The 26,626-nt window shown below is 44.5% G+C and overlaps 1 protein-coding gene across 2 annotated transcripts in view; it reads left to right on the forward strand.

Annotated features, from left to right (window-relative positions):
• Positions 1-26,626, forward strand: part of GRIP2 (glutamate receptor interacting protein 2) — a 130,972-nt gene that overhangs the window by 30,608 nt on the left and 73,738 nt on the right. The window contains exon 1 of one of the 2 annotated variants that reach the window (XM_064453712.1): positions 15,772-16,367. The exons of the other annotated variant lie outside the window; for it this stretch is intronic. Coding sequence (XP_064309782.1) covers positions 16,328-16,367 — 40 coding nt within the window. The 5' untranslated portion in view covers positions 15,772-16,327. Of the gene's footprint in view, positions 1-15,771; positions 16,368-26,626 lie in introns of those variants that run through there. 2 annotated transcript variants of the gene reach the window in all.

The following is a 26,626-nucleotide window of genomic DNA, read 5'->3' on the forward strand; positions in this document are numbered from 1 at the left end:
GTCAGCAGGCTCCCCCAACAAAAATTGCAGCACCTCAACCCAAGGTATGCACAGCTTAATGCAAACTTTGCATAATGAGAACCTTAACTAAGAGCTTACAGCTCACTTTAAAGTCAGTAGAAGGACCAACTTGATCATCCCTGCTGACAGCCCCAAGAGATCGTGACTCTCGTCTCTGTGGTTTAGCGTGACTTTTTGTCCCTAAAACTGGTACTGACTAATTCTGCAAAAAGAGCTATAGCTCGGTGCCTGGGGAGGTGTTGGAGGTATTAGTAGGTCACTGGTTAAAGCTATGTAAAACTCACCAGGGCTTAGTTAGAGGTCAAAGCCTTATCCCCAGACATAAGACCTGCTTGCTGCGTGGGGTGGCTCAGACACAAATATGTACCTGCCCTCCAGCTCCTTTGGGCTCGCACTAATGCTGGCTCCTTCCTTGCGGTCCTCATCAACTTGTTCATCTCTAAGAAAACACAATGCTTTCCTAAATTTAGCTGCAGAACTACTGCCGGTGTTGTCTCTCCTCCCCCCTTCCCCTGTTTCGAAAGCCACCTTAAAAACTGCACAGCGATTTAAATGGCAGCTTGATGGGAATCTATAGCAAATGACTCTGCAATTAGTAAATCTCTCCTATTGTGACAGCTCTATTATTAAACTGCCATAAATGCCAGGCTATTAATCTGCTGTCTCCTCAATCCCCATGCTTCCCTTTCCTTGCCTGTCCTTTTCACTGTTTGATTTTTTTTTTTAAAGTTTCAACTGCCTTCCAGCAAGTGTTTCCAGGGAGAGGGTGCAAGGTGGCACTTGCAGGGGGAGGAAGGCTTTGTGGCACTGTCCCTGTACAAAGCCTTTAATCTGTAAGGCAGGCGAGAGGACACCCCAATGGTCACCTCTCACTTGCTTTGAAACTTTTGCTACTTCAAAACAGAAGAATGTGAAACTCCTAATATGCAAAAGCCAAAGTTTAGCCCTTAAGGAAGCCTCCTTTTGCAAGTAGTCAAAGAGGTAAGGAGGGAAGCTACGACAGCAAATGGGTGGCAATATTGTCTTAGCAGAAAGGAAGGCCTGGAAAATTCATAGCTGTCCTGACGGCAGGGTGAACATTGCAGCTGCTGTTTCCTCCATCCCATGATATATGTGTGCATCTCATTTCTTAGCCCAGAAATCTGCTCTGTGACCCCAGGGCTCGGGGACAGGTGGTGCTGTAGGCAATGTGATGGGGCAGGAGCATGCAGAGCTGCAAACAGTAATGAAAGCAGAGCCTCAGATTTTACCCCAGATGGTGCCTCCATAGTGCAGGTGTGGTGTGTGTTGGCGCTGCACACTTGCACATACTTGTCCCTCCTGAAAGAGCAGAGGCTGCCTAGCCAGGGGCAGAGGGAGTGATACCGTGTGGAGAAGCAGTTGCTGTAGCATAGCACTGGGGGTGACAAGAACATTTTGCTTTTAATCTGAGCATTGACATTGGCCTATAGAGGAGGCAGAGCTGACACCTCTGTCCTGGGGTTTCCGCTAGGGAAGGAAATAGTGTCCTCCTTGCAGTGATGCAAGGACAAGCTTATCACAGGGAGGTGTCTGCTGGCTGGCAATAAAATGCTCAGGAAGGTCCCCACCAGCCTTAAATCTGTGATGTCTTGGCTTACAGCTGCTGCTTGGGATGGCGCTGGTCTCAGAGGAGAGGTCTGCCACCCCTGCAGCTCCTCTGGCACCATGGTGCCCTGTGGAGGAAGAGCTCATGGTGGTGCTGCCTGGCAGCCTTGCAGAATATCTGGATAGGTACTTAGAAAATGTGCATGTAAAGCTGTCCTGTTCTTCTCTGCTTCAATAAAAAGTGATACTGCCCTGTAACCACCGTATTTTTACAAGCTGCTTGGAGAAGACTATCTTGCAGGTACTGTCTGGACTAGATCTTTCTAAAAGCTTGGAAATTTGGGATTGTATGGACTTTTTACAGCTGGAGTATAAAGAAAGACTCCGCCCTACTCCTTGGAAGAACTAACAGGGAAATGACACCTCAACCCAAAATCTGAGATTTAAAAACTTGTGAGGATGAAGTGAAGAGCAGCAAAACTCTGTTTAAAGGGAATTGCACCTTATTTTTTCAGGCTTTTTCCTCAGCCTTAATGAATTAAACATAGGCACGATGGTATAAATCAGTTGTGCCATGTAAACACCTAAATTCTCTTTGCATCCCGTTGCTATGGAAACTTCCCCAAAGCCTGGGTACCTGCAGAGCTGCTTTGCTGCTCTGGGCACATCGGATGCCTCTGAAATGGGGCACCTGGTTAAGGAGATCTGCTGTGGACAGACTCAGCCTGTTCTGGGAAGGACTTTTGTCTGCTGCTGCTTTTGGGCTGATGAGGTATTAAAGAAAATGAAGATCTGTATCCACTTAGCGCCAGCTTTGGTCCCTTGTGATGGGAGATGGGCTTCCGCTGAGCATGCTGCTCTCTGTTAACTGGGGGTATTTAGGAGGCTCTTAGATACAGTATTATACTCCTAATTATGCAGAAATCCTTCAATCTGGCCTGTTTCATCTGGAATTATGCTCAACTGTCAAATCCTGCCAAATACCTTCTTCTTAGAGCAAGGGAGGCTGGTGCACTTGGATTGCCCTCTGCAGAGAGGCGAATCCCGGCCAGGAGGCCAAGCCGCCTGACCCCAAGTGGGATGAGCAGATAAGGGGGCTGCTGGTTTAGATGCACCCACTTCCCTTCTCCTTGCAGCCATGGCTATGGCCCCCACCTCCCCAGGCCTTTACCCTATGGGGTCCCAATAAATGCTTATGTTGTTGTATGCATCCTTAGTAAGGGGAGTATTTTTGTGTTTGTCTGTGAGATTCCTTCATGGCACCACTTCCAGAGGAGGCGCGATGGAGGCTTTCACCAGAGAATATGGGGGAGGAGAGAGTGGCTTTTGTAGAGGACTGATGTGGCAGCTACAGGAATGACTTGTGAAGAGCTTTTGCACCCTCCTCCTCCAGCACTTTTTTTTTCCTCTGGCTAAATCACTTTACGCCAGGAATGAGTCATCCTAGGGATAACTAAGGCTACATGGCACTTTGTATATCTGACAGCGTAATTCAGATCACAAACATCCTTTGTGGTAGTGCAACTGCTCCCTAAAAAACCACCCCTGCAGGCTTGAGACCAATGCTGTTTCTAAAGGAATCCAGTTCTTAATCACCTCAGAACATCACAGAAAATGTCAGTAATTGTTAGCCATTTATTCCTGGGCCACAATCTGCACAGCATCCGATGCTCTCCTGTAGTTACTGCAGACGTGCACCTGAAATCTTGCAAGGAAGCTTTAATGCCCTCTTTGTGATCCGTCCCTCAGGCATTGCTTGTTGGTTCAGAGCATCTGTAATGTTTATTGCTCTGTTTGATCATTTTGATCAAGACTCATTTTCTTGTTGTCTCCTCCCCACCCAACATACATGCATTGATTCTTAGCTATATAGAGAGCAACCCCATAATTTTCACTCAAATCTCCATGTCCTATTAAGCCTTGTGCTGCTTCATAGCAACGAATTAATAGTTGAGTGAAAGGGTTTTATAGTACAATATATTTTAGAGAATGAATGTTCTTAAATTACCATTCTGTAAGTAATTGGAGAGAATATTTCTGTTAAGAAAAACTTTTTCTAGGGAGCTCTTTTAAACCTGTAATGCTAGTTCCTGTTCTGCAGTAGGTTTGGTTATTACTGTGTGTCAGGGATGTCAGATAATATGGGAGATAGCAGAACTAGGTTTTCATAGCTGCTCTTATTGCTTTTAGAAAATATTTTTTTCTTTTTTTTTCTTTAAAAAAAAGGGGGCAAACAAACAATTTTTTCTAAGTGTACATCCTCAAAACTTGATTTTCTCGGCAATAATTCATCTAGTGTTGATTCTGGCCTGGATTCTGTGTGTTCGTCTTCGTGGAGTAATAAGGTTTGCAGTCGTGAGCCTTTCAATATTGTTCCCAGTGGCCCTTGCACAGAAATGTACTCTTGGAGTAGGAGGTATAGCTCTGGAGAATGAACTTCAGCTGCAGTTCCAGTGCCTTCTGGTATCAGAAACAATGTCTAGGAAAGCACAGGGAAATAAAATATTGAAGGAACAGCTCTGCTCTAAACTTTATGGCAAAAATTAATAAATCTCTAACTTTTAATGCCTTATTGCATGTGTAACTACTGTGTTTCAGCATGCAAATGGCTGCTTAGGTAGCAGAGAGTATTACACTTCTCATGTGTAATCAAAAGGTACACGAGAAGGTGTCTTTCTCATAAACTGGGTCACTGGGTTAATAGAGTTTTGCAAATATCCCCTCCTAACCCATGCTGTTAATATCTCAGCATCCATCTAGATTTTAATACTGTCATATGGCCGTGATATGCGTGTCTTATCCTCTGCTTGCTCTGAAGTTTTTTCTCCCTCAGTGGAGGAAATACTCTACATGATAGAAATCACTGCTGAATGCAATGTGATGCTTTGACTGGCAACAATTCGTCTTCATTTGAGCACTAAATATTCCATTTCTCTAGCCCAGTGAAAGGCTTGATTTAGGATAGTGGCTTAGTGACTATGCCAGGCACAGGTTTGAAAAGGCAAATATTCAGCTGAACCATACACAAATTCACTTTTTGAAAACTAGTTAAGCTTTTGATGTTTCTGTGTCTGGTACGTGTTCTCTAGACTCTTGTGTTTCCTGCTGCTGTGGGTTTGACTGAGACACTCTTGTATTGGTGGTGTTTGTATTGCTTTCTTGCTGGGTTTTAGTATGTTGCCTTTGATAGTGATTCAGCAGGAGGTTCTAGGTTTTGGGGAGGAGGAATAAGGGAAGCAGTTAATGAGATGTATTTGCTGTTCTGTCAAAAGAGATGAATCTTCTCTCTACTTCACAGATTGCTAAATTTAGGAACTTAATCCAAGGGATCTGAGATGAATGATTCTCTAGTCTTTCTCCTTGGCCATCTTAGAGGAAACCTGTTGGTTAGACAGCCCATGTAGGTGGGATGGATCCCTTCTGTAACACCTTCTTGAAAGGTGCTGCTCCTGTTCTGAACAGCGCTGCTGAGCTTTTATATCATAAAACATTTATTTTCCTTCTGATTCAAACGCCAAATGCTTCAGCCTTCTCCCTATCCCTTTTGGCCCCAGGTGCTCTGTTGATTTTCTGAACTACAGTCTGGGTAGAGTGGGCTGGCACACTGTTACTCCTAATGGTGTGGCCTTCCCTGATCTGATAAAGAGAATATGAAAAAATGCTGTGCTAATGGGTATGTTACCCCTGTTAGACTGGTAGTCAGGATCTTGCAAGGAGGTTCCAGATGCCTGGTTTTCTGAGTAGTGTGGGTGCAGGTTTCACATGAAGGAGGACTCAGTCCTCCTTGCTGTGTAGCCACAGGAGCTGAGTGGCCACAACCTGATTTTATTTTCAGATGTATTTGAATGCACTTTTTCTCACCCTCCCCTCCTTCTGAGAATTAGGGGTTACTCTGCCTTTGCTATTAGGGATCCTCCTCTCCCTCCTTAAAGTGCATTTCTACCAGAGAGATCACACAACCAAGCCAACCCCTTTTTCTCGCATCAATTCCAGGTGGTTAAGATTACCAAGTAACTTTGCTTGCAACGTGTGAGAGCATTAGGTTACTGTTTTGGTTAGCAAAACAAAAGCAATTTATCTCCACTTAAATGGAAGGCAGTTGGTCTCCCCATTAGCTCTTTAAATCTTCTCCCAGCCTAGAGCTTAGCAGCCAGGCCCTGGCTGCCCTGAAGTTTGTGGGATCATGCTCTGACTTCTATGAGATAATGGCTTTTCTGCCCACGTCCAAATTACACTGGCTACCAGTTACTAAAAGGAGAATGGTAAATTCATCTGTTAGCTGCTGTCTTCCTGCAAGATTTACTTCCATCAGGGATTTTTATAGGCTAATGCTGTATCTTTCATGATGGGGATGTGTGGTGGAGAAAATTTATTGTTCCCTTCCTAATAGATGGCTGTAATTTCATTTCAGAACAACCACTTTATGTGCGAGAAAGTGATTCCATTATGCCACTGCACAGCGTCGGGAGCATCTGTGGCAGTGGGGGCATTTGGATTAAAGAGAGTAAAGACTGCACATCTGCTGCCCTCCACCTCTATTCACAGAACACAGTGTTAATCCTAAAGAAAAGAGAGCAATTAGCTTGTAAACCCTTCCTGAACCCACTGGAAGATTAGCCATTTTCAATTAAAGCTTTTCAGCTGCAAAGATAATGGGCTGAAATTTCCAGCTTTTAAAAAATACTATTATTGACCATGTGGTTTTATTTCTGTCAATTTACATCCTTTATAATTAGCTACCCTGGGATAATTAGGACTGCCTTGCGCCATACCCTGTTCCCCACTCTTTCCTCTTATAATGCAAATGGCAAACTGACTTTGTGGTCTGTCTTCTGGCCTGTTGCAACTAGCACAAATCCACTTGTTGTTTGGACCCGTGCTGGTGATGAGCTGTAAGCAGTACTTTTGTAGATTCCTGTAACTCACAAGTAAAAGGATAAACCTTTACATATGGCATGCCATAACTGTTCCCAGGGGATCCAGATGGGAGGAGGGAGGCTGATCCCATCTTGTAAGCCTGCAATAACAAGCAATTTGCAGTCCCTTGGGGAACTCCACATGCTCGACAGCCAAAATACTTCTTTATATCTCACTGGTCCCAGCACTTGGGGGTTACCTGGAGCCGTGTGTGGCTCCGTTTTGTCCCAGCTTGGGAGGTAAAACTTCACAAGCTGGAGCTGGAGCCAAACCGGCAGATGGAAATGCCTCGCCCCACAACACGCAGCTGATTGACTCTGTCCGAAGGCGTCTGCGTGTTTGAGCACTTCTGAAAGCTGCATCACTCCTCAGGGCATCTGGGTAGAGCTGGGAACCTTCCTGTGGCAGCAAGGGAGTCTGACCTGGTTTCACCCCATGTCAGAGAGCTGCACGCTCACCGCTGCATTGTTGCAACGCCTTTTGGGTCATCTCTGTTTGCTGAGTGTGGTCTGCTCCTACTGTGTTTACTGTGGCTAATGCATAAGTGCAGCACTGGCATCACTCAGTGTGGTCTGTGCTGCAGACCCAGCGTGGGTGAGAGTCTCGGGCTGGAGGCAACAGCAGCTTATGCCCACATCCAGCACTGATGACTGCAGCGTCTCCCATCAGCCAGGTATCCCTGTTTGTACCGCACATGCAGCCTTGCATCCCATACTACTGCAAGTTAATGTGATCAGCACTTATGGATTTGGTGGCTATGTGTGACTCTGAAACATAGCCATGCCTGGGCTGCTGTTAGTGGCTGTGCTGATCTTCCAGGGAATTGCTTGGCTATGTAGTCTGATGTACCTGACATGGAGATTAGCCCTCTGGCCACAGCCAAGGACGTCTGAATGAGGTAAGCTCTATGAGCTATCTGAATGCAAAACCACCTGGAACTCTGACTTTGGGTGCAACATCAGCTGTGTTTTTTCTGAGTCACCAAAATTATTGGTATTTCTCCTAGTTCTTGGCTGTCTTCCATGCAGACCTTGGCCAGGTCCCACCTAGCTTTGCCTTGTCTCTTCCAGAAGAGTTGCACAGTGAAGGTACTGCATGGTAGTGTGTAAGAGTGGATATAAAAGCTATTAAAGTTTTTGGGTTTGGTTTTTTTTTTTTTGCATAAGGAATATGGCTTGGTGCTCTTGCAATCTCACTAGCCTTATCATGCTCCTGATACTAACATTGTCTTTTTGTAGTCAGTGCTTTTCCTGCTATTTCTGTGTTGAAATGCATATGAAAATATGCCTTGGAAAATATTTTAGATCTAAACTAGTTAATACAGCACCTTGGAGAGAAGGTATCTGATGCAATAGAGTACAACTGAAGCCTCATTAAGCAGGAATTCAGTGATTCTCCTGGATGCCCCAGCAATTAAATTTCATCTCGATTCATATGCAGGTCAGGAGAGTTTGGAAGGAGAATAGAGGAAGCAAAGCACTGTGGCTCCGTACTATGCAAATTAGTGTTAACATGGCATTTCATTTATTGTTAATGCATTGTTACACTGCTACTCATTGAAAAGAAACTGTGTGACAACTGCTAAGACTGATGACCCACTTGCTTATTTTTCCATCTGCGTTGGCAGCGTTGCCTCTGAAAAGACCAGTGCCAAGATAAATCTCTTAAGGGGAAGGGGAGGTTTTATTTCCCACAGAGAGGAGTGGAGCTGGGATGCTGATGAAATGCTAAGGCCTGTCCTTCAGGCTGCAGGAAGCTGTAGCGTTGTCTCTCTCTCCTTTGGGGTGAGACATGGCATAGCCCGCGTCCCTGCTACTGGAAGGAGCCTTTGTTTGGGCTCAAGGGCTGGGTCCTTTTGAAGCAAGAGGAGCGAGTCTACTATTGCAAAGACCTGAGCTCCTGTGGCATGGACCATAGAGGTTCAGGAACGCTGATGTGCTTTGCAGACCCATCAATGAGTTCACACCCCTGCTCCCACAGGGCAGCTTCCTGCTGTTGCTTTGGCTGATTAGGCTGAGGAGCTGGGGCTGCTGTCCTGTTTTTGGAGGGCTGAAGTGCCAGTTCGCCATTTTCTTTCCATATCCCAAGGTCCACAGCTGGATATGTTTACTCTTTTCTGTTTTTGATTAATGTGGTCTATGTGATGGAGCTTTTTTCTTCTAAACTGCCTACCCATAGTGGGGAAGGAGGGTGAATACTGGCTGGCTGCTAATACAGACCCATCACTGTTTTCATTCTTGGCGATATTAATAAAGTATAAAGAAGAAACAGAATTTCTGCTGAAGAGGAGAGATCATGAACAGGCTCTGCCAGGGCAGCACTGGTTTTGATATTGAGGTGCCAAGTGCAGCTGCTGCATACTCACTGTAAATTGGAATGGTTTAATGACCTTAAAACTGGGAACCAGTCCTGTCACTGAAGAAGTTTGACACTTTCCCTCCAGTTTTTTAGCTGTAAACACTTTGCTGTCATTCTGGCACGTTGATCACTAAAAGCTGAGAAGGTGAGAGCTATCAGGCATTTTGGTTTCCCCCAGTTGCATCGTGCTGCTCTCTGTTTCTGTTTCTGCTTAGTTCCTCCATTCACACATAGTTCTTTGCTAAGCTGGTTCAGTGCATGCTCAAGTGGGTTTTACTTGTGTCCCAAGGCTGCTTGATATTGGCTAGCTACATTGCTACGAAAGATTTGAGGGGAAAAAAACCAGTAAAGCTAATTAGGAGCATCCCCAAATGAGGGTGTGTGTTTTGCCCAGAAAAAGTGCTTGTTCTGTACAATACAGCCACAGAGGTAGAGATAAATGGGAGAAATGTGATCTGTCTAGCTGAAAGTGGTGGACCTGCTTTCAGATGCTGTGTGTACAGCTTCCAGAGTTCTGCTTCTTTTGGAGCAAGTCATAAACTCCCACCTTGCCCTGGCATGGCTGGTGGTTGCTGATAGATCATTAACCTCCTGCTGCATTGCTTATTGCTGTGTCTTTTCAACCTCATCTCCATTTAGCTTAAAAAAAAAAATTGGAAAGCTGAGATTCACTTTTGTTGGGTTGACCTCTGCTAACAAGGTCCCTGAATGAGGTCTTTTGTATCATTAGAACTGGCTGAGGAGTAAAGGATCTTGAGGGTCCTGTACTTTGCTGCAGCCTGTTTGTCTTACCAGTACTGGAGTCCCCATCCCTGTAGTTTCCTACTTTCATTACTCAGATCCAGAAATCCAGAACTTGGGGTAAATTGTGGGATTTCTCCTCATGTTCAGTGACTAAGGAAAAAAATGGCATAGCATATATATAGTATTAAGGGAGAAAGACATCTTCCATGCTGCCCTGAAGACCAACTCTTTATGGCCTCACCTAGGGCAATGGGGCTGGGGCTTCTCTTTGCATAACCTGAAGTATGACTGAAGGATCCATAAATGTGATTGCTCCCCAGAGCTCAGAGCACTTTCTTCCTCCCATGCAGACTGAGCATCGCAAGTCCTTTTACCGGGCTTTGGACTTGTTCGCACAACTTCAGATCACTGACTGAGGTATCGGCTAAAAGGGTGCAGTAAGGAGAAGCTGCCTGGACAAGGCAGGTTAATCATTGAGGTTAACCCCAGAAATGCTGGAAAATGCTTTGAAGCAGTGTGAGACCATGCCTTGGTGGGGGCATGGCTTGCAGGCATGGTTTTGATGATGGTGCCTGTTAGTTATGGCTCTTGACTCCTATTTGAAATGCTTGTTTTACCTAGTGGTATGATGTCTTCTGGCAGACGGTTGCAGAAAGCACATACCTGACCCTATGGTTGACTCAGAAAAGCCCCAGTAGCAAGACAGACCATGGGGGAAGGCAGGCCAGGAGAAGGATGAGAAGTGTGCATGAAGTCACCATCAGGACTGTGGTGATAAATGTTTTTGTAGGTCTGAAAGGATGTTTTACCTCAAATTGTTAAAAGAAACCCCTGTGACTACTGAAAATGGCAGTATGCTCTTCTCATTTGGGTTTTAGGGTAGAATTTTTAAATTCCCAAATCTGCATAGCAATTTCTCTTCTGTGACAGTCTGTCTCATGTAGTCTAGTCCTTTAAATTTGCTGTCATTAGTAATGATGCTGGTACATCCTGCCTCATTTGTTAGCCCAGTGATGTGACTCTTGAGATTTACTCATGGGTATATTTTCATGTATTTATTCCTCTGGTTTCACAAAAGTGTTTTTGCCAGGAGCACACATGGAGAAACCAGATGTAAAGCATCAGTGAACATGTATTTGTAAGGTGAACATACAGACCCTTAAAGTTTAGAGGACCACTGTGCTCTGTCATCTGGCTGAGACCAGCCAGTGAAGTTTTTCAAGGGAGTTAAATATAGTTTATTGTTCATCTTGGAGGAGTGTGGTGATTGCTTTCCATATGAAGTTGAGACAAGATGTTTTGTCTCCTCTATTTAGCTAAAAATCTAGGTAACTCACTTGGCTTTCAGTTGCTTGCAAAATGAAAGGGCTGAGCCATCACAGGTTATAATTTCTTGCCAGGCGTCCATTCAACAAGACTAGACTAATTTGGTGAGAAAGGACCAGTGCTGTCCCAGACACACAGACTCACTGACTTGTTTTTAAATTTAGCAAGTGAAAATTCAAGTGCCTGGGCTTACATCTACATGGAATAGGGAAGGAAACATTCCCGCTGTTGGCGGGGGGATATCTGCTGAGGTTGGCCTAGGGATGTTGGTCTTTGGGAACAGGCCAAAAGTTCCAGTTTTTACAGTTTTGAGCTTGCTTTCTTTCCTGAACTAAAGGTTTATTACTCTGGCGTGCATTTCAGCCCAGTTAGGGATGCTGGTATACAGGTGAAATGCATAATCAGGGAATGCCGAAGCGCCAGTGTCAAAGGGAGAAGGGGTCACTGCAGTGCTTCCTTCTTCCCATTAATCAGCTCCAGGAGGCATCCTGCATTCCCAACTGGCATCTTCCCCCGCCGCTCCCCTGCAGGGCTGTCAGGTGATGACAGATGCAGATGTCTCTGAAATTGTTAGGCAGAAAAATGTACAGCAACCATTTTATTGTGCTCTGGTGGTGGAGGGAATGGATGGCGGTCTTGGAAGTACCTCTAGGAGCACTCTCCGTCTTGGTGCTCTGCACGTGTGTCACGCAGCAAGGGTTCTAATGGCCTACTGGATAGGTCAATTTATCTCTCAGTGTTCATTACCTATAATAAATTAATGTTTAGGACTGGCTGGTGGACTTTGCACTTAAAGGAAAGAATAATCAAGGACTTCTTCCTCTGGCTCCGTTATTACACTCTTTAAATACCCTTTTCTTTAAAGTTTTTTTTTTTTCTCTAAAGTCCATTCTCTCTTTCCCATAAAAATATATCAATAAAATAGTGTGTTGCATTTTGGGTCTATGTGTGGGAAAATAGGCCATCTGCTTAGACCAAAGATGAGCCCCACTGCAGGCCTCAGGCTGGCATGAAGTTGTCTGGGGTTTCTAAATAAGCACAACTATGTAAAATTGGAGCAGATTAAATGGAACAAATGTGCATCCAGTGGATACCTGAGTAATCAGCTGTGAAGTCATTTCCACCAAGAGTGTGATGGGTCTTCCTCTTGTTCCTCCTCCTACTCCCTGTCCACTGCAACAAAAAAGCAATCGAGGGGTGTAGGCTCCCCAAACCTCTTGATTTTGTGCAGAGATGGGTTGGAGTTCCCAGTAAAAACTGGCTTTCCCAGTAAGATGTCTGGAAGCACAGGGTCTGCTGTGCCAGAAACAAGCTTTGACAGGGTGGATGAGCAGGAAGAGGGGTTCCCAGCCCCAGGCAGACCCCTGATGTGCAGGTGTATGTTTTTAAATGGAAGAAGTAGAATGGGGAGGAGGAGATGGCAATGTAAAATCTTAAAGATTTGAATTTTAAAGAAATAGAAAGCATCTGCATCAGTCTCTTCTGAACCTTCCCTAACCCAAAGCAATTTCTGTTGCTATTAATATGATTTCTAGATGTGGTTAGAACGTCGGTGTTTGTCTGTGCACTGTAAGCGCATGTGGTTGGGTGTTTTTCCTCATCGTTTTCCTGTGGCTGACTGTTCATTACATTCATTCAGCCGTCTTCAGAGAGTCTCCTGAGACTTCCTAATGTGGACTGATGTAAGATTCGGTCTGTGTTCTCCTGGGCTCAAAGCATGTTCAACGCTAAATGGTCCGTTTCAGGATCTTGCTGGAGTGTTCCACAGTCCTGTGCTTCTGATGAGGATGCTTTCGGATGTGGTTAAATAAGTAATGGTTTAAATCACAGAAACAAATACCCATCAAACAGTGGATTAAATCTTTGATATTCTGAATAGCCTGTGATCTTCCCTCTTCTGTCCTCCCTGTCTTGTTTGCATAAAAGTGTATTCTGTAAATGTCATCCCAACCAGCTTAGGCTATGTAAAGTTTGCAGCTTCACTCCCACCAAGGTTTTGGGAGGATTTGTAAGTTAGCTCTGGGGAAAGATATATTAAATGCATGAGCAGTACAGTATGTGTTGTGTACGAGAAATGATAAACCAAGCACTAGTATATGTATGTGTATGTAAGAGTAGCTACTCCTTACTTAGAACAAATGAATTTTGCTGAAAGGTCAGCCTGTTCCTGAGAAGAGTAAATATTCATTTTTCTAGAGTGGTGGCCTACTGGCCACCAAGAGCCTGTGCAGACAGATGCTTCCAGCAGGGACCACCCAGAATCTGTTCTAGCCATGGGCTGTCCTTAGCCCATGCTTTCAGCTCAGCATTTTAAGCTGAAGGAGTGGCCCAAGAAAGCATTCCCTACACCCTTTTTACTCCTAGGATGGTAACAGAATATCAGTATATGCCAAGAAAGCAGAACTGAGATTTCTTTTTTTTCTTTTTTTCCTGTGGAAAGACATTTTTAACATATTTCCACCCCCCACCCCCCCACCTTCTTTTTCCGGTGGGCACAGTGTGTGGGTAAAAACTGGAAATTCTTAGGTGACACTTGTTATGTACTTGATATTGCCAGAGCATTTTTGGATAGCTGCTAATTCTGAGCACACAGCATAAAGTGAATGTCAAGAGGTACAAGAGGATGTACAGACTGTTCATGAAAAATCAAAGCTCTACATACTGTTCCTCGAGTTTGTCAAGCCATAGTTTAGGTTGATGCGTTACACTCTTTTATGACACCTATATTATTACATCAAAATATATATCTTTTTGTGCTTCCGAATTTTGCCGGTGTGTGTGGTGTAGCCTTTTCCTTTCCCATTAGAAACTCAAGCTGTTCACTTCAACTGGTTTTAATATAATGTCACCTGAAACACAAAGGAAGTGTTGTGTTTATGGGTTTTGGCCAGAAACCATAGAGTAAACATCTTTATCCTCTCCAGGCTCCTGGCACACTAGGCTCTTGTCGACCAGCCCAACAAATGCTACAAGCAATTCTTGGTTTGAAATGCCAAAATGCCTCTTCTTTTTCCACCAGTAGCAGAGGGACAGGGCAGCTCCATCCAGTTCTCACCCACAAAAACAAGCAGCTTCAACTGTGTAGTAGACCTGCTCTCTCATACCCTTTCTCAATGCAGCAGATATTCTGGGAAGAATTTTATGGTGGTGTAAAGATAAACAATAGCTTTTAGCTTTTCTTTAAAACATCCTATTGGAGATGTTAATTTCATGGCATCCAAAGCAATGGGATATTCTCAAATTAGCAGCCTCTTGTTGTATTTGTCGTGCAACTGGAGATGTTTTTTTCCTTTAAGATGAGATTTCTCTGCAGCAAAAGCATTAATAGCTGTGTGAAAAAATGTCTAATTGCAAATTTTGGTTCAATTACTAATTAAGTCTATTGTCAGACTGAACAACTTCTTAAAAACAAATTATGGACCAAAATATCTCTTTTGTAAGTAGGTTTTTCTTACTTAGTAATTTTGTTGCTTTTGTATAAGTTGTCTGTGTATTGAAACAGCTGAGTTCAAACCAAAATGGAGATGATGCTGTGTTTCAATCCAAGCAAGAACTCTGACATTGGGCTGAAACCCAGTTCTCCTTCTCCACATGGACCACAGAGTTAGGGTCCCCAGGTTGGCAAAATTTCCTGCTGGCACATCCAGATATGTTCAGGCCCTTTTGATTTATCCTGATTTGTTTCCTATGGAAACAAGACTTAACCTTGTTGCCTCTCCATGAGTATCCTTCTAAATTTGTAACCTCTTGAGCACTTTCAGCCAAATCTGGTAGGAGTCTCAAACATGGCTGGACCTTCCTACAAAAATGTAGATGGCTTTTGTGCCTTCGTGCCTCAGACCATGCACGTATTGCTCTCTTTTCACCATTTGCGGGTATAATCTTGCCATTATAGATGAAACCAGTTCCCAAGGAAATACAGCAACTATGGAGAAAACTGCCTTTTGGATGTAAGCCATGGGCTGGTTGGTACCAATAGGGCTTGTGTCTCACAGCTTGACTGAAATGGGGACCTGCATGGTGCTGCAGGTGGGATGTGAGCCCTGCGCTCACCCTTGCTGCTTCCCTTGCCTCATACCCCAGGGCCAGGATAGTGGCATCACCCTCATGCTCTGTATCTCCAGTACAAGTCAGCCTACTTTGTTTTTCATTTTCAATAGCAAAGGAAGCAGAAACTGGTTTATTACAACAATTTCTTTCTAGTCCAGTACCCTATCTCCACCCGCGGTGGAGGACCAGCTGTTCTGGGATAAGCCAGAACATGAAGCATCCTGTCCTGGAGGGCAGGACTCCCTGTGACCCAGCTGGTGACCAGCATTGCCCCTAAAGCCTCCCCTCACTGCAGTCCATTGCTTGCCCAAATCCCAGCAGAGGGCTTCCATGCATTTTGCCACTGCCCTTCCTAAGAGAGGGTTAAAACTAGTTTTCAGAAAATGCTATAGGGCAGGACGTAAGATTGCAGCTTCATACTCCCTTACCAGCACTGTGTGTGTGTATTTGGGAGGCAGTGTAATGCTTTGACAGTAGCTTGACATTGCCTTGAAAGGTGCTGGAGGCTCTGCAAGCACTTGCCAAGAGGGGGTGGGGGAGAGGAAAGTGTGTCAGGCAATACTGCAGTCGCAGCCTCTTCTTGTGCTCAGCCCCGCTGCTGCTGCTGCAACTTGGAGGTTTGCGCGAGGATCCGCTGCCGGCCAACTTCTGCAGCTGGCTCTGAGCACGGCGTGGAGGGCAGCGGTACCTCTGCCGCAGTACCGGCTGCCCGTGTTTCCTTTTATTTTTTTTTTTCCCCCCCTCCCCCCTCCCCCCCCGCCTGAAATCCCCATGAAAGCCACAGAAGGGTTCAGGCAGGAAAGGGCCAGCACATCTCAATGGGATGATGTCCGCTCTCGACCGGCGGGGCGTGAGGTGGAATACCGCTGGGAATGAAGTGCACGCTCGACATTTGCTGCATCTGCCGGAGAGTCAGGGTTCAGTGGCTGCCTCCCCTTCGACCAGCTGTTCTGTTTAATCATTGCGCTTCTAACTTTTGCTTTGCAATGCCTGATGGCCAGTCGAGGCGAGAGAACTAGCACGGGATTTTTAGGACCAGCTAAAAAAAACTTAAACCGTTCATTTTCCTATTTCTGCACAGGACTGGCGAGTCACAGGTTAAACAGCCATTTAAAGACATTTCTTTCTAAAGGATTGCTATATTTTTGAGTCCTCGCGAACTGGAGTGCCCAGGATGATTTCTTTTTTTATTTTCCTGCCGTGAAGTGAGGAGCATCCCGCTCGGCTGTGGGAGGCAGCCTGAAAGTGAGCCTGAGCTGGCTGGAAAGTGATTCCAGTGCAGGCAGGGAGAGAGAAAGGAGCGGCTGTTGCAATTAGTTGAATGATTTAATAGATAACAGCAGACATGCTTTGTGGACTGAAAAAGGATTTGCAGTCAGACTTTGGTGAGTGAGCCTGTCTGTATTCTCCCCCCCCTCCCCCCCCAATAGTTTACTTTTCTTTACTGATTTCCTTTAACCACCTTAAATATCATTAACAATTTCATGTGCAACATTGAAGGGGCTTTTCCAAATCCAAACCATTGCATATGAACTGTGACTTAATTGCTTTGATTTGCAAAATGTATCTCTGCTTCTCCAGAAATAATTTCTCCCTGTGACCACTGGAGACTACCCTTCAGGCTGCCTCCCTCCTTCCCCTTCTCCAGCTGGAAGATTGGCAGGCACAGAGACTGTTCTTAAGGCACCCCAGATATTGTGAAGCCTTTACAGCTGTTTTGGTTTTTTTAAAAAAACAAAACCTAAATGTAGGTCTCTTATTTCTCAAGATCAGCATGTGAATGGGCTGGGCATTCAGCAACGGTGAATTAGAGGGCTGGGGGAAAGACAGGTGTAAGGGACTCTGCTGAACATGGTAGAATCACTGCCAATAACCCCCACCTCCAGTGTAATCTACTACTACCTTGTCTAATAAATTTTTCAGCTCCTGCTAGAAATCTGCCATTTCAATGAGCTGATAATCCCTGTTTTAGAAACCTGGGGTGAGCAATTCACTATTACTGTGGAGTATCTATTTCATTTCCGCAAAAAGAGTGGGTAGATGAGTGTAGAAGGGCACCTTTACAAAGGGCACGGTCACCAAATCCTGGCCCCAGTCTTTCCAGGATGGGTAGGCTCTGATATTTCTAACTGGGCGCAATATTCAGGTACTTCGTTGCACGCTGTAGCTCTGCTTGTTGCAGCTAAATATACTGCATGGATCTCACTCTGCTGCTGTGATGCAAGCGTTTCCCTTCTGAAAGCAAAGACATTGGAGTTGGAAGTACAGAGGTAGTTTATGGATTCTGAATCATTTTGTGTTGCCTGAAGTGATGTAGTGGGACTGACTTTGTCCTCTTCTTGGCCCCAAGATGCCCTAAAGCATGAACCTTACTTTAGAAAATTGTTTTCCTCCCTAAATCTGAGAGGTAAAATAAACCAGGTGTAAAGCAGCTTAGTCTGGCTGTGTTGCCTAATCCCATGGTTGGTGACTAGATGCAGTGTTCCCTTACTGTAGCAGCACAGCAAGGAGTGGTTTGGGGGCTGGGGCTTATTTTGAAGCTGCCTGAGACATGGCGATGAGTCCCAGTAGGCAGAGGGAGTCTGGGCGCGTGATTTAATGGGGCAGGAATGCAGCCGTTCCATGAAAAGATCAAAAGACAACTTGGCAGGAGCTCACGTTGCTCTTGGGGCTGAGCCATAAGCTGGGCCCCTAGCTCAGAGGTGGCTGACACCAACTACGCTGGAGGAGTCTCCTCGGTGCCACCAGCCACAGAGGGGATAATTTGTTCAGTTCCTCAAACATGTTGCCAGACACACCTGGTGCTTCATTCATGCAAGTCCTGATGATTGCTGAGTTGCAAATGGTGATGTTATCTGGGTGTTGGGTCACCAAATGAGAAATATTCCTGATTCCAGCCCCAAACGTTTCTTGGAGAACCTTGGGCCAATGTGGTGTGTAGCTCTGTCATGTACAAGGGAATGGTACAGTCATTGACCTGGAAGGAAGCTGTCTTCACCCTGGTATCAGACCCTTACAGCTTGTGCTGGTGGTGATCCTGAGGACCAAGCCCATGCTTTCATCACCAAGTAGGTACTGGTTTCCTCAGCATCCCACAGATGAGGCCATCCTTTGCACCAGCCACAGACCAAAGACAGAGGCGGAGCGGGCAACCTTTTACAGGGCATGTATGGATAGGACAAGGGGTGATGGCTTCAAACTGAAAGACGGTAGATTTAGATTAGATACAAGAAAGAAGTGCTTCACAATGCGGGTGGTGAGGCACTGGAACAGGTTGCCCAGAGAAGTTGTGGATGCCCCATCCCTGGAAGTGTTCAAGGCTGGGCTGGATGGGGCTTTGAGCATGTGGTCTAGTGGAAAGTGTCCCTGCCTGTGACCAGGGGTTGGAACTGGATGGTCTTTAAGGTCCTTTCCAACCCAAACCATTCTATGATCTCATTTCATGTCTGCCATCCTTTTTCTTCTTAGTTACTTTAGTGCCTTGAGAGAAGTTTTGAGGGAGACTCACCACAAGGCATTGGGTTTGCTTTTGCTGAGGTGCAGTGCTCTTTTGGTCACTCAGCCGGGTTTTTAATGTGGTTTTTCTCCTGTCAACCTGACTTCTTCATGAGACTCATCCCCTTGTCTGGAAATCATCTGAGATGGAAACAAAGTGAATTACTGTCACATCGTTCATTTTAGCTTTTTAAGTGTGAGGGGTAAAAATGAAAAAGAGATGGATCGTTTCATAGAGGATTCCAAATGTTTCAGAAGTGCTTCCTGGACCCACCACCGTTAGGGTCTTGGTGATTTCTTTCCTCTCCACCAGCCACTCTTGAAAGTTTTCTGATGGGACATTTTAATAACAGAGCTTTTGTCTGTCCTTCAGAATGGAAAGGTCAGAAAATGCAAACTAGTAGACTTGTTTTGTGGAAGATGGGGGAAGCATTTATCTTCTGGTTAGAGCAAGCTTGGTATCAGCAGAGCCACACAGTGTGATATTGTGTTTTCACAAGAGTCCTTGCAATTTTGCAATTGGAGAATGTCCCTGAAATGCTTTATGACCTTTCTGAAGTCCAGGAAGACCCTATATGTTTTGCTTTAGCAAACTTCTGTTCAATTAGTCCTTACTGCAGGATCACTGCAAGAGTGGCCAGAAGGACAAAGCCATTGAATCTCCTTCATGCTGCCCTAAGTGATGAGCTGAGGATCCCATCACAAACCAGCCCAGGTTAAATGGTTAATTGACTACAGCACAGGCAACTTCAGAAGACCCTTTGTATTTCAGATGTATGCATTGGGTGACTTCATTATTTTTTATTTTTTAAAATATGGTTTGTATAGAAGGCAAAAGAAAAATAAAGATGGTAGATGAGGATGTTCAGTGCTTTCTATTTGGGTTTGTGTTTGATTTTAGTTTTTTTGTTGTTGTTGCCATTAGAAGCCATGCTTTTAGTGTGAGATGGACCCTCTGCAGACCAAGGAGAGAGCAGTGTGAATTTCTTGTGCCTTCCTCCTGACCAGCAAAGCCGCACCCTTTATTTGTAGGAAAAGAGACTTGTTAATAGGTTTTTGCCCCTTCTTGCTTGTTGGTTTTCATGAGATCAGCTCCTCTGTGCTGTGCTCTGCTCTCTCTGTAATAACCCCAGATCTTCCCTGCTTGCCAAATAGGCAGGGGGAGAAATAGAGAAAAAAAATATCTGAAAGGGATAGAAAACTAATGTGAGGAATAAGACAGAAGGAAATCTTCATAGATAAATCTCCTAGGAAGAAAGATTTTATCTTTCTTATTGAAGAATTTATCACAATTGTGCTGTTTAATATAACTCCTGCTCATCAAGCTGCTTACGTCACTTGTCAGCTTTGCCTCAGTGGCAGCAAAATGAAAGATTAAGAGAAAGAGTAACTGGGTTGTGCATACCAAGACAGATATGTCTGGGTCTGGAGCTGAATCACAGTGATCTCAATTTACTTGAGCCAAAACTGGGCAGAGAGAGTTTATCTGGGCCATTCCTCTGCCCTTAAGCTAGTATCAGCTGTACCTATGTTACCATCCATCCACCATGCATCTGAATATGTCCATGCTGGAAACACCACACCAGCTCACATTCATTCACTAAACTTAAATATTAGGGAAAAGCTTTCTGCATCTGCAATTTTGGTGCCATTGTTTCCTGTCCTAACTGAGACGACAGATTACTCCTTCCCTCTGTGTATCGCTCTTCTGGATGTCTGAAGACAGAAATAACCCTTTCTCTCTCCAACCTCTCTTCTGTTTAGCGTAGACAACGCATTCCTCCTCCCAGTCTCAGAAGTCATGGTTTTCTAGGCATCTGACCAGACTGAACTGATTCAGTGTGAATGAACTCCAGCTGGACCACGTTTCTTGAACTATGCTACCCAAACTTCGGCACTGCACTCAATCTGAGGCTTTTATTGGAGCTGAGTAAAACAAAAGGATGATTTTTCAGATCTTGCAGATTATACCCATTTTTCTTTGTACTGAGGTGTTAGCTTTTCTTGCATATGACATGGCACTGTGGAATTACATTTGGTTTGCAGTCCATAGTATCTGAAGAGTCCTGCAACTGTCACTTAGTTTTTCTCCATCCTTTATTCATTTGCTTATTCCTGCCCAGGTCTGGTAGCTTGTGTTCTCCTCTGCTGAACTGTATATTTGTTTTTTTCAAACACATTTGAATCATTCTGGGTTCAAAATTTGCTTCCCAGCCTGTTTCCAGTCCCTCATAGCTGGTAACTGTCATAAACATAAAAGCCATCTCTCTGCAATCATCCAGGTCACTTAACAAAAACCTGGAGTCTTACCAGGCTGCGGATGGGCCCCCACAGAACTTCGTTTAATACATCCATCCCTTCTGATTGTGAACAACTGATGAGTTTTCTCAGTGTGTGGTTTTCCAATCAGTTTTGCATATACTTCATAATCATCTGTCTCCTGCTTCCCAAACATATTTATAAAAATAGCACGTGAAACAGTGTCAGAAGCATTTCTAAAATTGAGATAGAACAACTTGCATTTTCTGTCTATCTAGAAATGTTGCTCTGTCATAGAAAGAAATTGAGTGGGCATGACTTATTTGTGGTAGGTCCAGATTTGTGGTTAGTCCTCCTCATTTTGTTTTAGCAGCTCACACAGATGGCCGGTTCCAGGAACTGAAAGAGAAGGAGATGAATTTGTCATTCTCTCACCCCCACTCTGATGTCACTTCTATTTGTTTTGGTTTGTTTTTTTTTCAAGTTGAACATTGGATTTTGCTCTTCTGCAGTCTTGCGATGTCTTGCCCATTCTCCATAAGGTTGTGAGGATATATGCTGATGGCTTTAGGACTTTGGTGGCCAGGTCTCTAAAGTTTTGTTGACTGTGTTAAGTATAAATGAGCTGATCTACAAAGTGGAAATGAGTTCTTGCTCTTTTCTAGAGATGACCCATTCCGCTAAAATTGCTTTTTATAGAAGAAAACCTACTAATTTCCTACAACTTTTCATGGCCTATAGAAACAAATTATCTTTTTATTTGGTTTTTCACCTCCTGTGTGGAGGTTACAGTGGGTTTTTCCTCTTAAAAGATTGTGCTCATGCACATTTGTTAGTAAAAGGATGTTCTTCAATGCAAAGGCCAGGCAGACTTAATAAAAATGTCAGTCCAAAGTGTCAGTTGAACAACTGCTGTTTAGGTTTTCTCTCCAGCACTTACTGTTGGAGTCCAGTTTCCAGCCCAGATGTTTGCTTCCCTGCCAACCTGCTTAAGAAAATCTCATTACTGCTGGAAGAGATGCACTCTGGGTTTGAGTGACCCATAGTAGGGGACTGAATTTCATGTGGTGTGTTAAGTCTTGCTTTTGGCTTTATGTCCAGGTTTGTTATTCTTTATAGTGTGTGTTCTGTTTGGTTAATCCTTACAAGCCAAGGATACCCACACTGCTGAAGTGTTTGTATACATAAGAGCATGTAGGGTTTGATTTATTTTGAAAATGGACTCTTAACATTGATACTTGTATGTGGATGCTAATGTTTGTTGCTTGTGATATCATCTACTTAACTCAAGGATGGAAATCATATGCAATTTTACCCAGAAGGTCAGAAAAAGTTGTTGGGCAACTTGGAGGGAAAGGTGCCTATGTTTTTTTGTTTATGCATGTGTAGGTGTTGCAAACAAAAGAAACAATTAATGCTAACAAGTAATACTAATCAGAAAGAGGTGTTGGGGCAGAACGTGAGGAGAGAAAGTAGAGCAAAAATAAATATTTAGCAACATTCATCTACTGACAAATGAATGCTACTAGGCATAAGAACATTTAAGGTTCTTTTCGGCTGTCAGTTCAGCTACTGCATAATTTTTAGCATGTGAGTAATCCCATCAGGGTAGGCATAGTCTTAAGCCTTGATAGGATAGGACCCCCAGGTCATTGTATGGCTGTCTATTCAAGGTGGCAGAATACAGTTTCAAGACAAGTGTGCTTATGTGGGAGTTAGGAAATTCTGGTTCTCTGACAGTCTGAGTGCCTGTCTGCTTCTGATTTTTTTTAATGTTGTTATTCCATTCATAACAAAAAAATTACTAACCAAGCTCTATGTTCTCAGCCGCAAATTTATTAATCTGTGGATTTACAAATCAGTCTGGTAACTTCAGAGACATGCAAAATCACACAGGATGAAGAATTTCTCTCATTCCATTCCCAACAATTGCCATCCCCAATTTTTTTATTTCAATGAAAGTTTTTTTTTTTTCCTTTGACCGTGTGTTTTTGTTCAAGGATCTGATAATTACATGCTTGGAGATGATGGCTTTTCAAAAGCATCTTTCCCAGCAATTTTCAACTGGAGATGTGGATAAAAATATCTCCCCAGTTTTTTTATCAGAAATGTTTTCAGTAATGTGCAATTATGAGCTCTGCTCTCATTCAATTCATCCTGGAAGAATTTGCTTCACAGGGAAATTCGTTTCGTAGCTTCTGTAGATGCCAGCATAGTTGTCAGCTGCAGGTTTTTGTGGGGAGGAGGGAAAAAAAAAAGCCCAGAAATGAAAATTGCTGTGAAGTAAATTGGTCCCAACACCTGGAAACCATGAAAGGATGGGATATCATACTTCTTTGTTAAATCATTGTTAAACTGCTTTGCATGTCAGTCCCAAAATGGCCTTGTAAATTATTTAGTATAGCTGAGAGTTGAAGAGATGATCCCACTTAATTGTGCCTCACAACTGATCCGTTTCTCATTGTGCAGGTTCATGAAATCATGTTAGAAAGGTGGAAGGAGTTGTGGTTTTCTTCCCAGCAGTACTCTAGCTTCCCATCTCAGTGTATAATTAACACTCATGTGGTATATCCTAATGAAGCTGTAAGTTAGGAGCTGGCTCAGGTTTGGGAAGATCAATGTTAGCATTAAGGTGACAAGGGCAGTGAAGCAGTTGCAAAAAGAATAAATACACTTTTGTCCTGGGAGGCAGGAACTTGTGCTGGTAAAAGTAAGATCTGGCTCCCTGCTGCCCTGGCATATGGGTGAAAATGGGATTTGCTGCATCCTTCTGCTTCACTGCATCCTTCTCTTTCCCAAAGAAGGGAGGTAGGTCCCTGATCTGGTGCCTGCTGCTGTTTTGGAGGTTGTATGCAAAGTTGTTTGCAGCTATTGAGCAAACTGACTTGCTCAATATCCCAAATAACTTATCCTTTCTCTGAGGCCTCTCAGTGCCCCTGGAGCCTGTAGGTCCAGCACACCCATCCCCTGCCCTGCGGGAGCTCTCACTGTAGTGAGAGTGGGCTGGCACAGCTCCAGTCAGCTGCTTTTCTCAGCCAAATAGCTGAGCTAAGTCATGGATCTGCTCCTCTATCTTTGAGCACCCATGTGCATGATGGTACAAATCATGAAGGTCAGAGTGAAACCTCTAATAGGTCCCCACTGTTGCACTGCCAGCCTTGGTGGAGTTGTTCGAGCAATAAATCTGCTTCTCCACGAGGTCTCAGTGGAGATCCCCTCCTTTTCTGCTGTTGGCATGATGGCTGATCTGTATGGGGTCGTTACTGCAGTGGATGGTTCAGCCTAAAATGTGAGGGATGTGGCCTGCTCCTGCCCTGGTGGTTTATAGAGGATAATTTCTTTGCAGAATGCAGCGCTGTTTGGGTAGGATTAAAGTCTTGGTATAAGATGAATGTACATGTTTTGCTAAAGGTGTTTTTTGTTTTGTTTTTAATAATGTAATGCATTTCCCGTATAATCTACTGTGTAAACAGCTCGTGTTCCTTCTTGCAATGAAACACTGCACTCTGCTCATGCTGTAAGAGTGTCTCGAACCTGCAGCCCAGCAGCCCCCCAGGTGTGGGGAAGGGATCTATGGGCAGATTTTCTGCAGGTCCATCCCCAGCTGATTCCTCTGCAGCATGCAATGAAGCCATGTGTGGGGATCAAGCGTTTGTGTGTGAGATAGGAATGGACTAGACACGGGGTTCTGGGATAGAGCCACAGAGATGTATGCCTGAAATCCAGAGAAATCTGTAGGAAGATGCTCGGGTACATATAGATCTGGATCAAACAGCCCAGGTGACTTGTAAACCCCATACCTGTGGAGTTAAAATCAGGGTGAAGTTAGAAGAGCTCTGAGACAGAGGGCACACCCCTCATTACTTCCTATTTTGCTCCAAAACCAGGTTTCACCCTGTGGTCTGTTGCTCCCTCACCTGCCCTTGCTACATAGCACGTGGCTCTTTTGCCTGACATCCCCCGCTCCTTGCTGCTGTAGGTGGGCTATGCAAGGCAATTGGTGCCATCAAGGTGGTGGCAAATGTTGTCCAGCTTCAGGCTGGCTCCAGGGACAATCCAGAGAGCTGCCATGATTTGTGAGGCTGGGGCAAGAAGCATGAGACAAGAGAGAAGTGTTTTATTAGTAGTAATAACTTAAAGAATCAATGCAACTCCCCATTCCCCCTGTGTTTCAATTTACCCCCTACCTTCCCACTCAAGCAAGCTTGGTGGAGGGATAAGCGGTCACCTTGTAGGAACTGGAAAACAAAGTGTTTTGCAGGCTGTGGTGTAGGTGAGCAAGTAAAGCTCCACTGGCTTTCCTTTCTAGAAGTCCCTTTATCATTCAGCAGCTGACTCAAGCAGTACTGTGAGCTATAATAGGCAATTAGCTCCTAGCAGATTTATGTGACACTTCGTTTTGTAAGCAAACAATCATGTGTGTTTAATCATTAAATGGATCTGCTGTACCTAATGTTCACAGAGCTGATCTTCTGTCTCTCATCTCCCTGTGCACACTTAGCTCTCTTGCACCTCTTTTGCACCAATACAGACCTGTAGACATTCCCGCTCGTGCAAAACTGGTGGAAATGTATTACTTGGCAGCTGCCTTTGGTTCTGGCAGGCAGTGGCAAGATGTAAGTACTTGGAAATATCTGCTCTCAGAGACATCCAGACTCCCTCTAGAGGTTAGCAAGGTGGAAATGGGAGATGCCTGGTGCAGGGATGTTGCTTCTTCTAACCCCTTGGTATGGTGAGGGCCTGGGCAAGCGCCCGCACAGCACCCTGCCGAGTGCATGCATACAGGCATTGTAGCATTCCCCAGACTTCTTGAGGCTTGGAAAGTAGTCAGTTTTAGTATTTGTAGTTAATTTTAGAAATACCTGCACACGCTGCTCTTCCACACATCTATTACACACTTGATGGAACCTGCTGGTTTTAATTTTTATTAGCACAAGTGCCTTGTTGAATCAAAATTAAGTAGGTATTTGGGAAGCATAATGAGGAGCATTACACTTAATGGTCTGTGTTCCTTAGTGGAGAAGGGGTATCACATGAGTCTCCTCTCTCCCCAAGACTCTGCAGTCTTTAGCTACACCTGAATTTTCCCTGAGTTCATTGCCACTTCCTATCCTCTGTAATCTGTAAAACTCCCAGCTGTGTCTTTTCAGGTGTGTGTGGCATCTTTTCAGATATGTGCCCTTATACAGATATAAACATGATGGGGCTTGGGTTGCGGTGCGTGGGGAAAAGGCAGGTCTGCAGGGTGCAGGTGGAGTTGTGCTGCTGGGGGCTGCTCAGCCCAGCCCCAAGAGGGCTTTCTGTGCTTCTGCCCTGTTCTCATCCAGGTTTGACTTGAGACCCTCCCTTGTTTGAAGGGGGAGCAAGTATTTGCCTAGGGCAATGCAAAAATGACTTGTTCCCAGGCCCAGGAAGAGTCTGCCATGAGCCAGTCCCTTTGCCTTTTTGTGATGCTCATGAGGGCTTGGGCTCTCACTAAACTGTGAGCACTGTTTTAACCAGTGTCCCTGTTCTCCAGTTTGTGGCTCCTGTTGGTGTCACCCTGTTCCTAGCTAATCCTTTGGCTGGGGCAATTTTGGATTTTAAACATATAAAAAAGCCAAAGGGAAAATTAACTCACAGAACTGTGAGGCTCAAATTCTGCACAGAGCAGGATTTCCGTGTGAAAATTCCAAGGCTGCCCGTTTCCTTACAGGTGCTCACAAGAGTGAGCATCTCTTGTGAGCCTTTCAGGGTATGGCAGAGCCCAGCTTGCAGCAACTCTGATTTTCACCAGGAGTTTCCATGCCTTTTGGGAATTTTTATGCTGTCTGTAGTTGAGACCAAGTTTGTCACCTGCTTTGCATCACCTGTTCAATGTGAAGCAACTGGGAACCAGCACATCCGTTTG

The sequence above is a fragment of the Phalacrocorax carbo genome, chromosome 6, assembly GCF_963921805.1.
Source record: "Phalacrocorax carbo chromosome 6, bPhaCar2.1, whole genome shotgun sequence".
Lineage (NCBI taxonomy): Eukaryota > Metazoa > Chordata > Aves > Suliformes > Phalacrocoracidae > Phalacrocorax > Phalacrocorax carbo.